We start from the raw sequence: 17,764 nt of genomic DNA, 5'->3' as shown, positions 1-17,764 counted from the left end.
TCTGGTTTGCTTTTAAGTTTTCCTTAATATTTTATGTTTATGATACAATGGTTGGCAAGGCAGCTTATATACTAGATATGAAATTTCATGCCTTTGGTTTGCTTTTAAGGTTTCTTGAATATTTTATGTTTATGACAGGGGCGGAGGGAGGGGGGGGCACCTGCCCCCCCTGAACTTTCAAATTTTTTTAACTAATATGACCTGAAATACCATCTTTGCCCCCCCTACACAAAAGACAAAAAAAAAAAAAAAATCTCAATTAAGTAAATTCACATTACCTTTCCAACTTTCCTAGTAGCAGCTGACTTCTACTCCTAATGGTGGTACAATTCTATATATAAAATTAATGGGCCCCACTTAGTAAACTTGATAGACTAGACCAAGTTGCCAGTAGAATTTTTTTTATGCTCTACCAAGCCGCCTGTAGAGATCTATTATTAAATGAATTCACCTTATTCAATAAAACTGTGGGTCCCACTTGGTATTGATTAAAAAAATAATAATAATAAAATAACAACTTTGCTACCTCTACACGGAATAGGAATCAGAACTAGCATAGAACTCTTAAAATAAAAAAAAAAAAAAAGTATATATAATGCAAAGTGCAAATAGAGCACGGCCTCCCATCAAAAAGAAAAAAATTTCTTTTCAAACCAGTCTCTTTCTTTGGATCTCAGAGTTTTTGTGCAGTTTTTAAAAGCATTCAAGTTGGGTTTTTAAGTCACATTCAAATATTCATAGGTATGTATATTCTTAATACTTTTGCTTTAATTAATTTGTTTATTTAATTTTTTAAAGAATTAAATTATATGTTTAAACTGTTTATATTTAGATGAATTGATTTGACTATTTTTAACCATTAATTTATAATTCAAATTATATATTTAAACTATTTGTATTTATAATGATCTCTTAATTTGATTATTCTTAATCATAAATTGTAATTTTTTTTCTTTATTTTAATGATATGACATATATATTTGTAGTTAATTGAGATTATGGAGAATCCTGATCATAATAATGAGTCTGGATCAAATCCTAAACGAACTCGTATCGAAGTGGATGTTGCAAATCTTCCCGCAGATCCTGGTTTAAGAATAAAAATTTCTAACTATCATCCTAATGAAAGAGATCAAATTAGAAGGCATTATCTACAAAACAAAGCTTGTCAACCAGTTAACCATGATTTTCCACAAAGTCAATTTGGCAAAACAAAGCGTCGATTTAATCCAGTGTGGTTCAAAGAATTTGAAGGTTGGTTGGAATATAGCATTACCAAAGATGCTGCATATTGTCTATATTGTTATCTATTTCGACCTGATACTGGTGATCAAGGAGGGGGAGACTCATTTGTTACTGAAGGATTCAGAAATTGGAAAAAAAAGGAAAAATTACAGAATCACGTTGGGGATCACAACAGTGCACATAATATAGCTCAAAGAAAATGTGAAGCTTTGTTAAACCAGAGACAAAGTATTCAAACAATTATAAACAAGCAATCAGATGTTGAGAAAAGGGAATATCGAACTCATTTGAATGCATCAGTGGATTGTATTTGTTTTCTACAACGACAAGGATTAGCATTTCGTGGCCATGATGAATCTAAAGACTCCAATAATCAAGGAAATTTTCTTGAATTATTACGGTTTCTTGCAAATCACAATGAAGAGATTGATAAGGTAGTTCTTGAAAACGCTCCTGAAAATCATCAAATGACCTCTCCTGATATCCAAAAAGAAATACCTAATGCTGCAGCTGTTGAGACAATAAATGCTATTATTAAAGATATTGGAGACTCATTATTTGCTATTATAGTTGATGAATCACGTGATATGTCTACTAAAGAGCAAATGGCAATTGCTTTGCGCTATGTGGACAAATTGGGACATGTGAATGAGCGCTTTTTAGGCATTACACATGTTAATAATACACCAGCAGTGACACTAAAGAGTGCAATTGAGGAAGTATTTAATAAACATAGCTTAAGCATTAGTAGATTGCGGGGACAAGGCTATGACGGGGCAAGCAACATGCGAGGTGAGTTAAATGGACTAAAAACTCTTATTTTGAAAGATAATCCTTCTGCCTATTATGTCCATTGCTTTGCACATCAGCTTCAACTAACATTAGTTGTAGTAGCAAAAAATCACATCCAAATTGCAACCTTTTTTAACTTGGTTGCAAAGGTATTCAATATTGTTGGAGCATCATGTAAACGTCGTGATATTCTTCGCGAAAAACGTAATGCTGAAGTTATAGAAGCACTAAAAATTAATGAAATTTCAACTGGTCGTGGCTTGAATCAAGAAATGAGTCTAAAAAGACCTGGAGATACACGTTGGAGCTCTCATTATGGTGCACTTGTAAATCTTATTCACATGTTTTCTTCTGTAATTGATGTGATTGAAACTATTATAGAAGATGGTTTAGATTCTGATCAGAGAGCAGAAGCAAATATCTTAATCGGTTTACTCCAGACATTTGAATTCGTGTTTGATTTACATTTGATGAAAGGTGTGTTTGGCATAAGTAATGAGTTGTCACAGGCATTACAACGAAAAGATCAAGATATTGTGAATGCTATGAAGTTGGTTGACATTTCAAAGCAACGTTTACAAGCCATGAGAGATGATGGGTGGAACACTTTGCTAGAGGAGGTTTCTACATTTTGTGCAAAAAATAATATTGATGTTCCTGATATGGATGATTTATATCAACCTCGGCCACGACGAAAAGCTCAAAACATGAAAAATTCACATCATTATCAAGTGGAGCTTTTTTATACTGTTATAGATATGCAACTTCAGGAACTTAATAGTCGTTTTGAAAATTCTGAATTATTACTTTGTGTTGCGTGTTTAAACCCAGATAACTTATTTTCAGCATTCAACAAGGAGAAATTGATTCGGCTTGCTCAGTTTTATCCAAGTGATTTTTCAACAGTTCAAGTTTCTTTCTTGGATAACCAACTTGAGACATACATCCATGACATGCGGTCCACTGAAGAGTTTTTAGCACTTAAAGGAATTGGACAGCTTGCTGAAAAGATGGTAGAAATGAAAAAGAATGTTTCATATCCATTGGTTTACTCATTAGTGACTTTAGCATTGATCTTACCAGTTGCAACAGCTACTGTTGAAAGAGCTTTTTCAGCAATGAACATAATTAAAAATCGATTACGCAATCGAATAGGAGATCAGTGGATGAATGATTGCTTAGTCACATATATTGAGAAAGATATATTCAAAACTATTGAATGTGAAGAAATCATGCAGCGGTTTCAAAATATGAAAAATCGTCGAGGGCAATTGAGTAAAATAAGCTAGGTGTGAAAAAATAAATTAAAGTTTACATTTTATGTTAGATTCTGTATGACAATTACATTATCATATAGTTGTTTATTTATTTTGTTATTAATATTGATTAATTTTTTACTTCCAATCTTGTCTTTTAATCTTGCCCCCCCTGATCTAAATTCCTGGCTCCGCCACTGGTTTATGATAAAGTGGTTGGCAAGGCAAGTTATGTATAGGAGTTGAAATTTCCAGCCTTTGGTTTGCTTTTAAGGTTTCTTGAATATTTTATGTTTATGATATAGTAATTGGCAAGGTAGGTTATGTCTAGAAGTTGAAATTTCAAGCCTGAATATGTTTATGAAATTTTATGTATATGAGTGGCAAGGCAGGTTATGTGTATGATATAGTGGTTTCCTGAACTTTTTGGTTTTTAAAGATATATATGGCCTCCATATTTAGCTTTACATGCTTAATTAGAACTTTTTGGTAGATATAGGAACTATGGAATAACAGGAATAAATGACTAATGATCATTTTAAATGATTCAAAAAATCATAATTGGTTTTGTGGCTCAAATTAATTCCAAGTTGTAACTAAAAATATGAGTGTACAAACTACTAATAACCAAATAAGAACATGCAGATGTAAATTTACATTTTAAATATGGATAAGATAGAGAAACAGATAAAATGAACTATATATATATATATATATATCATCTTTATATATCAACCACTCTAAAATCTCATCAATCAATAAGACCCTCAATTAAGTCATCGCTCCTATAAAAAAAAAAAAATAAATAAATAAATTTAAGTCATCATTGCAATAATTGCACATTGCCATAATTGTACACATTGAAATGGACTAGCAATATATATCATCTTTATTAATTGAACAAAGTAATAATTGTACAATAAATGGGGTCCTTGCTATACAAAATATTTCATTTAAAAGAATTAACATTGCATTATATAGGAAGAACTCACATTACATCATCACATGTCCATACACATTTCTTCATAACAAGATTATCTTGTTATGGCAAGTACATTCTTTTGTCAAACCTAATTTGTATGTCTGCACTAAATATGAAGATTGAAATAAAAAATAAGCACACATCGCATATATAGCACCATATGATAACTTTCTTCCGTTGTTGCATCTTTGACATATATCTTTTTCCTGCATTGTTTTCTTCTCCTAGTCTTTTGATTGTCCTCTCGATGTTTGCAATAATGGAATATTTCCTTTCGTTCATTTCTTCCTGTCGAACCGTGTGCCTTACCAATCCATCCAAACACCAATTGGTGAAGAATGAGAAGGCACAAATCTTTTATAGCATTTGATCGTAGACCAAGCCCATTGGTATTGGAATGAATTGTGAAATCCCTCACACTTCCAAATGTTGATTTTCCAGTTTCACATTCAGAATCTTTCTTACCAATCCATTCATAATATCTGGCCCTTTGTCACATAATTCAATTTTAAGTCATTCAAAGTAATCACATTTGTGCTCCTTCTGCCAATTACAGTTATGGTAACGTATTACTCAAAATACATTTAAAAAAAAAAAAAAAAAACCATTACAAGTTGGATACGAACTACTTGCCTTATAATTAGGACATCTCCAAAATTTTCTTCTTAGATTCTTAGTAGTCTTTGATGTGATCACAACTGTTGGAAGTTTGCATCTACACTTTCGTACCTCATTACTATAGCCATTGCATGATTGATTGCTAGACATTGTAACAAGATGTTATCTGTCACATTGTTTAATAGATGTAGTCATTATTGCAATTTAGGCAGTATGGGTCTTACAAATAATATAGGAAAATCAAACTTGTTGATGTTGCATAAAAACTGTGGGAAAGGTGCAAGGAGTATAAGTTAGACTTGTGGGTATATGTAGTTATTTCTTCCAAACCTATGGTCAATTTGTAAGAACTAGTTGAGGCATTAGTGCGCTTAGTGTGTAATGCTTTATGTTGATTGTCTATGACTGATTTTTTTTTCTTTTTCTTCTGTGTATGCTACATTCTCCCTGTAAATACTATCTTTTTAGTTAAAATATAGCTCTAATTGATTAGGCTCTAAATGTTGGGTTTAGAAATCCAAGCCTCTTGCAACCAAGAAGTCACTAGCAACAGGAAACATGGCTCCATCCAATCCAACAGGTAAAGTAGGAAATAAGAAAGCGGGGAACTTGAAAGATCTTAAGCAAGGCAACATTCTTTCATTCTTCAAGAGGGTGTAAGGAGACGTATTGGAAACTTAAGCAAAGTGCCAATATGAATAGAGAACTATATTCATGCCACTATTTTGAATAAGTTGGAGAAAAGGTTGTTACTAGAGCACTTTGTGAAAATGTTGTTACTATACTCATGCCACTGTTTTGGATAAGTTGTTAGCAAGGTAAAAGAAATGTTATGAAGATTTTGAAATAGTTTTATTCATACATAGATGTATTCATAAACTAGAAGCAAGCATTGACATAGATTTATATCAAAAATAGATGTATTCATAAACTAGATGCAAGCATTGACACAGGTTTATATCAAAAACAGATGTATTCATAAACTAGAAGCAAGCATTGACACAGATTTATATCAAAAGTCATATACCCAAAAAAACACAAATAAAAATTTGGGTTACATAAATTAAAAGTTATATCATCAAAATTCTGGGTTACATTCACAAAACACTAAAGTTCAAAAGTTATATCATCACTTACACAAAACTATACTTGGCCGGAGCTGGAGCTGAGAGAGTGGACCCTAGCCCGCCACGAAATATCTCCATCTCAGTTTCTCCCTCTCTTAGTCTTGGTTTCTTTCTCAATCTCAGTGTCTCTCTCTCAATCTCAGTTTCTCACTCAATCTTGATCTCACTTCTCTCAAACTCGGTCTCTCAAACACGAACTCATTGCTTGCAATCTCAGTTTCTCTCTCAATCTTGGTCTCACTTCATCACTGCTACTGACTTAGACTTCTCCTCTCCCTTCTTCCCCCAAATTTCTCAGTTTAGGGCTACTGAGAAATATTCTATTTTCTGTTTTGGTTTCAGCTAAGGTGAACAACGTCGTTCTTCTAATTTTTTTTTTTTTTTAAACAAATGTTTATTTTTTTTAATTACAAAATTTATTTATTTTAAAAAAAAAGAGAGCCAAAACGGCGTCGTTTTGGCTCACTTAACGGAGACTACTAATTGATGTCTACAAAATATTGAATTGACAACAATTGAAACTTAGAGGATTGAAATGACAAAATTGAAAGTTAGAGGACTGAAATGACAAAGGTTGAAAGTTAGAGGGTTAGTTTTGAATTTTTGCCTAAATTTAAATATTGTCCATTAAAGTCTTAAACTTTTTATTTTTTATTTTTTTATAAGAGAGTTTGAACTTATGGCATTTTGATGATAACTCTTCATTATCAGATTAAAATACCAATCAGTTTTTGATGTAGACGGAAATTGAACCTCAGATCTCTTATTCAACCATAAAAGACTTTATCAGTTGAACTAAAAAAAAAAAAGTCTCAAACTGTTTCAATTTGAAACCTTAGTCTATCTTAGTTTTATTTTTTTTGTTATTCTGTAGAGTGACGAAGCAAAGAAAATGACACAACTATTAACAAAACTCTGTGTTTTACTTAGAGAACTGACTTCTAATTTTTTGATAGAAGATTCATTAATATTTTTTTCACTCTAACCAAAGTTTTCTCTAGTAAACAAAGTTTTTTCCCTCTCCCCAATCTCTTCAATGACTGCTACATTGATTTATAAAATTATAAATCAGTCATACTTGAGAGTTGAGACCTTAATTTACGGTTCTCTATTTTTCTACTTCATCATTGCTCTGAATAGTGAAATTGAACACTGATTGGTTTGGGGGAAAAAAAAACAAATTGGTGTCTTAGCATAATGATATTGCATTATGGAGTGAACACCATAAGGGCACGTTTATTAGACTGTAACGGTAATTACATACGAATAAGAATAGGTATTATAAGGAATAAAAGGCGTTGTAATGTAAAACTTATTACTATTCATTTGTTTGGTGACAACATAATAATAGAACCTTGAAGATAATAGAATGAAAGCATTCTAAATCAAATATAAGACATATTTTAGGAAATATTTTACCCATATAATTATTTTTCCTAAAAAAAAAATATATATATATATATATATATATATTTTTAAATTTGAAAGATAGATTATGTAGGGATAAGGGCCCAAAATTATATATTGGGCCTTGGGCCCTGGCTGAGGACGTTGATTGGTCTGAGGGCAAATAAATAGTAGTAAGGGTGTCAAGCTTAAAGCCCCATAAGTATGTGGCAAATGGAAAGGTTAGGGGAGGTGGTCTGAGGGAGAGTATCTCCTCGGATCAGCAAAGCATAGATTGAATGTATATCCTACCATCCAAAGTGATCTTCCAAGAAATCCCACTGATAGAGACATGCATTGTGAACGTACAAAAGGAATGGAAGCCCGAAAATATCTAAGGAAAAGTTGCTGCTATCGCATTAAATACTCTGCAATTAACTTTCTAGCTGCATTAATGTGAAGAAAACCCCTGAATAGTGTTGCCTTGGCTACCCCAACTCACAGGAGGGCCTGAGGGGGTGTCCGATGGGATAAGTATTCAAGTAGTGGCTTAGATGATCAACAAGTGTAAGACCAAGATCATTCAATGAGAATTATATAACATAAGAGACTCTCCGTGGAGAAGGGGATCGAGAAATCAAAAGAGAATTGTTGTAGCAATGAAGAAACAAATTTGTGATCAAACTTAAGAGAAATACATAAGAATTGATGTCCTCGGATTGTGCCGAGAATGATTTTCTTTAGTTGAATCAATTTGTCTTTTTGATCTTGCCATTGGAACCCACTTTATTGGTCATCCAACTCGTTTAGGCCCAGTTTTCTAACCCACTCTCTACAAATTCATTGTCAATCTTAAGCGAAGAAGGGACCGGGAAGGGAGTGTGCATACTACCCATACTAGTAGAAGCCATTCTCGAGGTAGTAGCCACCTCTCTCATGAGAAAAATACCAAAGCCATGCAGCAGGAAATTGACAATTTGAAGAGGGAGTTACGCCACGAGTGGAGAAGGTGAACTCCCTCCATTTTTGATTTCTCATCTAGTGATGAAGAGGATGGTAGTTATAGACAGAGATCAAGGATTCCTCCCAGTGAGTCTTTCTCGTATGAGGAGGAATATCACCATGAGCATAGAAACAGAAACTCATTTTCCAAAGGCCTGGGGAATGATGCGATGAGCAGAGCACTCAAACAAATTTCCAGATCACCTTTCACGCGCAAAATTGAGAAAGGGAGACTTCCTCAAAGGTTCACTCAGCCCACATTCACCATGTACAACAATCGTACAAACCTCGTGGAGTACGTAAGTCATCTCAACCAGAGGATGGCTGTACACTCCAAGAATGAGACCTTGATGTACAAGGTATTTCCATCCTGCTTGGGGCTCGTGGCGATGAGGTGGTTTGATGGTTTGGATGCAGGCTCTATTGGCTCCTTCGAGGAGCTCACCTGTGCATTTAGATCCCGTTTTATTATGTGTAGTAGGGTTCCTCGACCCCTAGATTCTCTATTGTCCATGTCCATGCGAAAGGGTGAGACTCTGAAAACATACTCGGATAGGTACTAGGAGATGTTTAATGAGATTGATGGAGATTTTGATAACGTGGTCATAAGGACCTTCAAGGTCAAACTGCCCATCGAGCATGATTTAAGAAAATCCTTGACTAAAAAGCCAGTCAGGAGTGTTCGTCGGCTTATGGATCACATCGATGAGTAAAAGCGGGTCGAGGAAGACCAGCAGCAAGGTAAAGGGAAGATTATGGTTATCCCTCAGGAGAGGAGGGATTTCAGGTCAAACCGATACAATAACAATAGACTCCGAAGGGATTTTGCTGTACAATCTAGATCTACGACTTCTCAGGTGGTTAACACTGTATTCCGAGAATCAGTGCATCAAGTCTTGAAGAAAATCAAGAACGAGTCATACTTCAAATGGCCAAACAAAATGGGAGGAGACCCCTTAAGGCGCAACCAAAGCCTCCATTGCCAATATTACTAGGAGCGGGGACATACCACCGAGGACTGCAGAACTCTGTGGAACCACCTGAAGCAATTGGCTAGAGAGGGAAGATTACAGCAGTTTTTGTATCAGCCCAACGGACCAGGAGACCAATTAAGGTTAGGGGCTTAAGGGAACACTTCTTTGAGGCCCCCTTTGGGCACCATTAACGTCATCTTTGCAGCTCTTGGGAGAACCAGTTCGCAACCTTCCAGAGTGATGTCTGTGGCTTGATCGCTCACCGAGGACATTAATCCTATGCCCAAGAGGCCTAAAGGGGAGGTTTGACCAGTATTGAGCTTTTCGAATGAGGACGCTGGAACCATACAACCGCATGATGATGCTTTAGTGATCACACTTAAGATAGAAAGGTATAACATGAAAAGAGTGATGGTAGACCAGGGCAGTGGTGCAGAGATTATATACCCCGATTTGTACAAGGGGTTGAAACTGAAACCTGAAGATTTAACGGCATATGACTCACCTTTGGTAAGTTTTGACGGAAAAATAGTCATCCCGAAGGGTCAGATTAGACTACTCGTGCAAGCAAGTTCGGAAGTGGTGGAGGTAAACTTTATTGTGGTAAACGCCTACTCTCCCTACACGGCCATCGTGGGAAGACCTTAGCTTCATGCCCTCGGGGCCGTCTCCTCCACCGTACATTTAAAGTTGAAATATCCGTTCGAAGACCAAATCGAAGAGCTTGTTGGGAGTCAATCCAAGGCTAGGCAGTGTCTGGTGGCCGCCATTTTGCATCAGCTTGGGGCTGAGTCCTTAGCCTTTGTTGAGAGGGGCTCATAGCAATTAAAGACCCCAGTCTTATCTGTCAAAATGCCGGCTGAGGAGGCAAAGTGTGAGGATTTGGAAATGATTATTGTGGGGGATGACCCGAAGAAGTTTTTTCAGGTTGGAGCCCAGCTACCTCCTCAGGAGAAGGAAGAACTGATAGAATTTCTTAGAAAGAACGTCGATGTGTTCGCGTGGAGCACTTGCGAAGCTCTGAGGGTGGATCCAAGCTTCATCTGCCATCATTTGAATGTCAATTCATCTGTCACCCCCAAAAAGCAACCTCCTCAGCGTTCATCCAAGGACCATTTTGATGCTGTCAAGGATGAGGTGATAAGGCTTAAATGGGCCAAGACCATTAAGAAGGTTTTTTATCCTAAGTGGTTGACCAATACCGTGGTGGTAAAAAAGAAGAATGGAAAGTGGCTGGTGTGCGTAGATTTTACAGATCTGAACAAAACCTGTCCAAAGGACCCCTTTCCCATACCTCAGATTGGTCAGTTAGGGGACGCAACTGTAGGCCATCCTTGGATGAGCTTTTTGGACACCTTTCAAAGGTACCATCAAATACCTTTAGCCTTAGATGATCAAGAGAAGACAACTTTCGTCACTCGCACTGGGAATTACCACTACAAAGTGATGCCATTTGGTCTAAAGAATGTAGGATCCACTTATCAGAGGATGAAGACCAAGATGTTTAAACCACAGCTAGGGAAAAACATTGAGATTTATATAGACAACATGGTGGTCAAAAGCAAGCTAGAATCCAAGCACGTTAATGACCTCGGAAGTATCTTTAAGATCTTGAGAAAACACAAGCTCCGACTTAATGCTTCCAAATGTTCTTTTGGTGTCGGATCAAGGAAATTCTTGGGGTACATGGTTACACATTGTGGAATTAAGGTCAACCCCAATCAGATTAAGGCAATCAACAATTTACAGCCACCTCGGAATCCTAAGAGGTCCAAAAGTTGACAGGGTTGACCGTTGCTTTAAACCGATTCATATCTCAGTCAGCAAATAGGTGTAGGCCTTTCTTTCAGTTGTTGAACAAGTGGAAAGGATTTGAATGGACCGAGGAGTAAGCCCTGGCCTTCCAGCAGTTGAAGGAGTACCTTTCTTGTCCACCCATTATGTCCAGACCCGAGAGGGATGAGGTTTTGTTTGCCTACATTGCAGTGGCCCCACACGCGATGAGCTTGGTGTTGGTACGGGTTGATAGTGGCATATAGAGGCCAGTTTACTATATGAGCAAGTCACTACACGAGCCTAAGATCTGTTACCTACCCCTGGAGAAGGCCATTTTGGCAGTTGTGCACGCTATGCGCAAGCTCCTCCATTACTTCCAATCACACACAATCGTTATCCTGACCTAGCTTCCGCTTATATCTTTACTTTGGAGTGCCGATTACACAAGAAGGATTGCCAAGTAGGGGACGATCTTAGGGGCCTTTAACATCAAGTACATGCCTTGCACCTCTGTTAAGGGCCAAGTTCTCGCCGATTTGGTGGCCGAGTTTGCTGAAACCCCATTAAAAGAGAGAGTAGAAAAGCAAAGCATGAATGGAAGATTAGTTGGCACAGTCTCCCTACAAGAACCTTTGTCTTGGAAGGTGTATGTTGATGGTGCGGCGAATCACAGAGAATCTGGAGTTGGGCTAGTTTTGATATCCCTAGAAAATATCGTAATTGAGAAATCCTTGAGATTGGACTTCTCAGCCACAAACAATAAAGTTGAATATGAAGCTCTGATAATAGGAATTTCTATGGTTTAGAAAATGGGTGGAAAGACAGTAGAGGTATTCTCAGATTCAAGGTTGGTGGTGGGCTAGGTTCGGGGAGAACTTGAGGCTAAGGACACAAGAATGCAAGGGTACTTAAGTAAGGTTAGGAGGTTACAGTCTGGTTTTGAGTCTTTCAATTTATAGCACATTCATAGAAGTGGAAACACCTATGTCGATTCTCTTTCCACGCTTGCAACTTCCTCAGCACAGAGCCTACCTCGGGTTATCCTTGTTGAAGATCTGTGTAAACCTACTGAGATGACGAATGACGCGGTCCATATCCATCAAGTTAGGATAGGGCCTAACTGGATGGACCTTATACTGCTATTCCATGAGAAGGATATCTTGCCCAAGGACAAGTCAGAAGCTAATAAGTTGCGAAGGAAAGCTCCTTGATTTTAGCTGTCCGAGGACAAAAACTTGTACAAACGCTTTTTTTTTTTGGACCATACCTATTATGCATACACCCCTAGGCATAAGAACTACTCCTCGAGGAGTTGCATGAAGGGATTTATGGAAGCCACATTAGAGGTAGATCTTTATCTCATCGAGCCATCACTTAGGGCTACTGGTGGCCTAACATGCAGAAAGAAGCACAAGAGTATGTGAAGAAGTATGACCAATGTCAAAAATTTGCACCAAACATACACTAACCAAGGGGAGTCCTTAATCCCCTGTCTAGTCCATGGCCATTTGCCCAATGGGGCTTGGATATTTTTGGTCCTTTTCCTAAGGCCGCAGGGAATAAGAGGTACCTGTTGGTTGACACAAATTACTTCACAAAGTGGGTTGAAGCTGAACCATTCGCTAACATTAGGGACATGGATGCCAAGAGATCTGTTTGGAAGAATATTATAACGCGGTTTGGGGTCCCTCATACCCTTAACTTGGACAACGGCCTGTAGTTTGATAGCAAGGCCTTCCGGAGATACTATTGTGACTTGGGGATTACGAATAAATATTCCACCCCGGCTTACCCCCAAGAAAATGGACAAACCGAGGTTGTTAATAAAGTCATAATGAATGGATTTAAGAAGAGGTTGGATGATGCAAAGGGAAAATGGGTGGAAGAGTTGTCACACGTCCTCTGGACATATCGGACTATGCCTCATAGGTCAACGAGAGAGATGCCATTTTCAATGACGTATGGGGCCAATGCCGTCATTCCTTTGGAGACTGGATTCCTAACACTGAGGACGAGGTCTTTCACTCAAAGCAACAATGATGAGTTGTTAGGAAAGAGCCTAGACTTAATTGAGGAACGAAGAGAAAATGCAATGGTCTGATTGGCCTATTATCAACACAAGCTCAAGTAAGGGTATGATACCAATATGAAGTTAAGACCACTAGCACCAGGAGATTTGGTATTAAGAAATGTTTGGGTACTGCTAAGAACCTAACCTGGGGAAAGTTGGGGCCTAACTAGGAAGGACCATATCACATTACTTCGGTGGCAGGATAGACGCGTATTATTTAGAGGATCTGGAGGAAAATACTGTACTCCGTCCCTGGAATGTAAACAACCTAAGAAGGTATTATTATTAATGAAAGTAGTTTTTACCATATTTCTAGTTTATCATATTATATGTCATCTGTTCTACTACTTGTTAAGTATTAAACAGAACCTTGGTTATGTCTGATCTCTCGGACCACATACTTTGGGTAAATTAATGCTTCAGTTCATTTCACTAAGTATTAAATAGAACCTTAGTCATGCCTAGTCTCTCGGACCACATACTTTGGGTAAATTAATACTTTAGTTCATTTCACTAAGTATTAAACAGAACCTTAATCATGCCTGGTCTCTCAGATCACATACTTTGGGTAGATTAATACTTCAGTTCATTTTACTAAGTATTAAACAAAACTTTAGGCATGTTTGGTTCCTTGGACCATATGCTTTGGGTAAATTAATACTCAATGACACCTTTCTAAGTGTTAGATAGAATCTCGAGTATGTTTGGCTTCTCAGACCACATGTCTTGGGTAAATCAACACGACCTACTTATTTTCCAAAGTGTCAGAATAGATCCCGGATTATGCCCAACTCGTCGGATTAGTGGCTTTAAGTAAACGTTTTTGGATATTTATATAAGTGTTGAGCTGAATAAGGGCTGTCTGCCCTGTTTATTTTTTACAAAATATATTATTCATCTCGGTATAAATATGTGATAATTCTCTTTATTGCTGGCACTTGTTCAATTTATTTGAATGAGTAGTAATGTACTATTATTAGCTTTTGTTAAAAGGAAAAAGAAAGATTCATAAAACAAAAGGCAAAGTCTTTTCATTGATCAAAAGGTAATGTATATTACAAACAAGTGGTGAAATACCACAACAAAAGAAATACAGAAAGATAATAAAAAAAAAGTATAATAAAGAAAAATCCTATAACTAGGGCTTTGCTTAATGGGGGTCCTCCTCGGAGTCAGTTGCTTTGAGTTTGGTATCCCCAGCCTTGGACTTGGACTCAGCATCCTTAGCCTTGGAAACCACATCACTGATTATGAGAGTGTCCTCGGATTGAGTGGCCTTGGCAGGTGGCTGAACCTCCTTACCCTTACTAGCTCCTATGGAGACTTCAGCAACAGGAGGAAGGGGAGGATTAGCAACAGGAGGAAGGAGCATGGTTGGGGCTTCTCGGATGTCCTCCGAGAAGAAAATGCTACCAGCACTCCTCAGCTCAAAGTCAGCAAGAACTTCTGCCCGATTGAGCGCTTCTACCCATACTTCAGTGCAATAGTCCCTGCATACTCCCGCCACCTCCTCCGCCAGTTGCATCTCGGTCTCCAGCACCCCACGTTCATAAGATGCAATCTCTATGGCTTCTGAAGCTTCCCTGGCCACTTGAGCTGCATCCTTAACTTTTTGCAACTCAGCCTTAAGATCCAAGACCAACTGTCTCTAGGTGGCCAGCTCTATCTCAGTCATATGAAGTTGCTTACATTGGTCCTCGACTTGGGTCTCTGCGCTTTTCAAGAAAGCCCCAGCACCCTTTCTTGCCCTTTCCTCGGCGATCAACTTGTTTTCTAGCTCCATATGCTCTTGCTTGAGGGCTCCTAGGGCCTTCTCAATCTCGACGCAAGAGTGGGTCTCAGCCCTAACCTCATTACGGGCATCCCAGACCTACTCCTCAGCCATAAAAACTTGCTGAGTAACTTGTATAAAAATAACGAGGGAATCCTATATGTAAAAAAAAAAAAAAAAAAAAAAAAGGGATGAACGAAAGCGCAACTTATCATTTAATTCAGAGATGTGTTGGATAACTTACCATAGCAAGGTCCCTCTTCAAGGACAGGAAGAGATCGAGCTGCTTCATGTGCCTGAGAGCGTCCATGTCTCTAGGAGGAGAAGAGGCTGCTCTAGGGCTTCAGCAATGTAGGCTGAATGCCCTCTCTAGAAGTCCCGGACAGAAGCATCTCATGGGATGGCAGCGCCATCCAACTCTAGCCTTGGAGCCCAACTACGCTACTGTTGGCACACCTCAGCCCCAATAGGGTCCTCCCTGTTGTCTGCGGAGGATGCCCATCTATCTTTGACGTTTTTGGGCTATTTTTCCCCCTTCGAAGGAACCACCTCGCCCTTCTCTACTTCTTGCACTTTCCTCTTCTTCTTTAAGTCAGGACAAGGAAGCAGTCTGACTGTAGTAATAAGGGGAGGAGGAGGAGGGGGGAGATTGGCAAGAAGTTGAGTCTTTGGGGCCTCTTTGAATGATGACCCTTTATTTCTCTCAGCTACTAGATCTTTAAGGCCTCTCCTCTTATTCAAGGCCATTTCTTCCTCTTCCTCAGAGCTGGGATCAACCCAGGTGACTACAAGTCTCGGAGATTGGGCCGCGGAAAGTCTGTCCAATTCAACTTCAAAATCCGAGAGCTCCACAGGCCTCTCTGGCACCCGGTGGAAGATCTCTTTAGGCTAAGAAACCAGACATAGAAACGTCTATCCGAGCTAGTTTGGGATCACTAGCTCTTATTGCATGGTCCGCATCCTGGAATGAGTTTGACAGGGGCTCAAAATTGAGTATCAAGTGTATGGCTCGGAGCTGCCGGTCTTCACTTATGAATATCTCTGATCTCAGCAACTTATTGAGACTCGAAACGTTGACCAAATTGAGTCTTGGAGCAATGTGTCCTTTATCTGTTAAAACATTTGAGGAGGAAATCATGGTTAGACCAACAAAACTTGCCATCAAAAGAAGACAAAAGGTTAAGGAGGAAAGGTAGTGAAACTAAAAGGGCTAAATCCCATGCCAAGGGACCTAATCCTAAGGTACCCCACCTAGTTCTCCCTCCCAAGTATGGTAGTGAAGACCGTCATACCACTCCCCAGACGCGATCAAGTAATCATCCTTCATGCCTTCATTGGACTTAGGAAGACACGATACCATTTTTACGATGTTGGACTGAGACTTGAGGTAATATCCCACGTTGGCAAGTTTGTGGCACTCGTACATGTGGACGGCATCATGCCACCTGAGTCCCAAGCCCATCTGCTCGTTGAGAGCATCTACGTTACCCAAGACCTTAAATAGGTTAGGGGCGCACTAGTGGGGACACTACCTATGGTTGATTAAATAGTCTCGAGTCACCCTACCCACAGGAAGAGTCATTCCTCCTTCTATGAAAACGATCATAGGAATGACAACCTCCCCTTCCTTTCTATCTATGACTATTCTGGAGCACAATACCGCAGGGCTACTCCCTGTGGAATGTGGTACTTGGCCCTAAAGCCCTCAATACCAGCGGGAGTGTCTACGAGGTGTTTAAACCTACCCATTGGGTTCAGTTAAAGAGAAGTGAGTGAAGTTTGTAAGGAAAGGAAATAAAGAATGGAAGGCCAAGAAGACTAGCCGAGGAGAAAAGAACTTAGAAAGGAAGAAACTTACAAGAATAAGCACATGTACTGCTTCTGATACTTCTTAAAAGTTTCAATTTCTTAAAGAAAAAGACTTGGAGATTTCAGAAATTTGGGAAGCCTTGAAGGTTTGAGAGCTAAGAAGTTCTTGAGAGTTTAAAGACTTGTGAAATAAGGAAAAATGATTTCCCCGGGTGCCTTATATAGGAGGAGGAATTGAGTGGGAGTTATCCCGCTCAAAATTCTAGGAGAACTGTCAACCATAGGATCTGCGTCTCACCGTTGGATGCGGGGAACAATGCACCACCTGGAGCAATTAATGACGCATCACGGGCTCTGAAGCATCAGTAACAGTTATGGGGCACGCAAAACGGTACTCCCACATGTGTAAGCCAGAGAAATGAGTGGTCTTAATTCGTAAAAATCAAAACCCCATTTTTTCTCCACGGATAAGAAGGAAAAACTGGAGTTTTGAGAGGCTATTGTAGGGATAAAGGCCCAAAATTATATATTGGCCTTAGGCTCTGGTCGAGGACGTTGATTGGTCCGAGGGCGAATAAAAAGTAGTAAGGGTGTCAAGCTTAGAGCCTTATGAGTATGTGGCAAATGGAAAGGTTGGGGGAGATGGTCCGAGGAGGAGTATCTCCTCAGATCAGCAAAGCACAGACCGAATGTATATCCTACCGTCCAAAGTGATCTTCTAGGAAATCTCACTGATAGGGACGTGCATTATGAATGTACAAAAAGAATGGAAGCCCAAAAATATCTAAGGAAAAGTTGCTACCACCGCATTAAATGCTCTGCAGCTAACTTTCTGGATGCATTAATGTGGAGAAGACCTCTGAACAGTGCTGCCTTGGCTACCCCAACTCATAGAGGGCTTGAGAGGGTGTCCAATGGGACAAGCACTCAAGTAGTGGCTTAGATGATCAATAAG

General features: G+C 38.7%; 1 protein-coding gene across 1 annotated transcript; it reads left to right on the top strand.

The window, feature by feature from the left end:
- Window positions 1-998: 998 nt before the first annotated feature.
- On the top strand, window positions 999-3,345 carry LOC115950073 (zinc finger MYM-type protein 1-like). The gene has a single exon (XM_031067321.1). The coding sequence runs from the start codon at window positions 999-1,001 to the stop codon at window positions 3,324-3,326; it is 2,328 nt and encodes a 775-aa protein (XP_030923181.1). The 3' UTR covers window positions 3,327-3,345.
- Window positions 3,346-17,764: the final 14,419 nt, after the last annotated feature.

Source organism: Quercus lobata, chromosome 6 (genome assembly GCF_001633185.2).
Source record: "Quercus lobata isolate SW786 chromosome 6, ValleyOak3.0 Primary Assembly, whole genome shotgun sequence".
Taxonomy (NCBI): Eukaryota; Viridiplantae; Streptophyta; class Magnoliopsida; order Fagales; family Fagaceae; genus Quercus; species Quercus lobata.
Note: the sequence above shows the minus strand (reverse complement) of the source record. Positions and strands in the feature narration are given on the sequence as shown.

Coding starts and splice junctions, on each gene's coding strand:
- LOC115950073 (XM_031067321.1), top strand. CDS start 999: ATGGAGAATCCTGATCATAATAATGAGTCTGGATCAAATCCTAAACGA.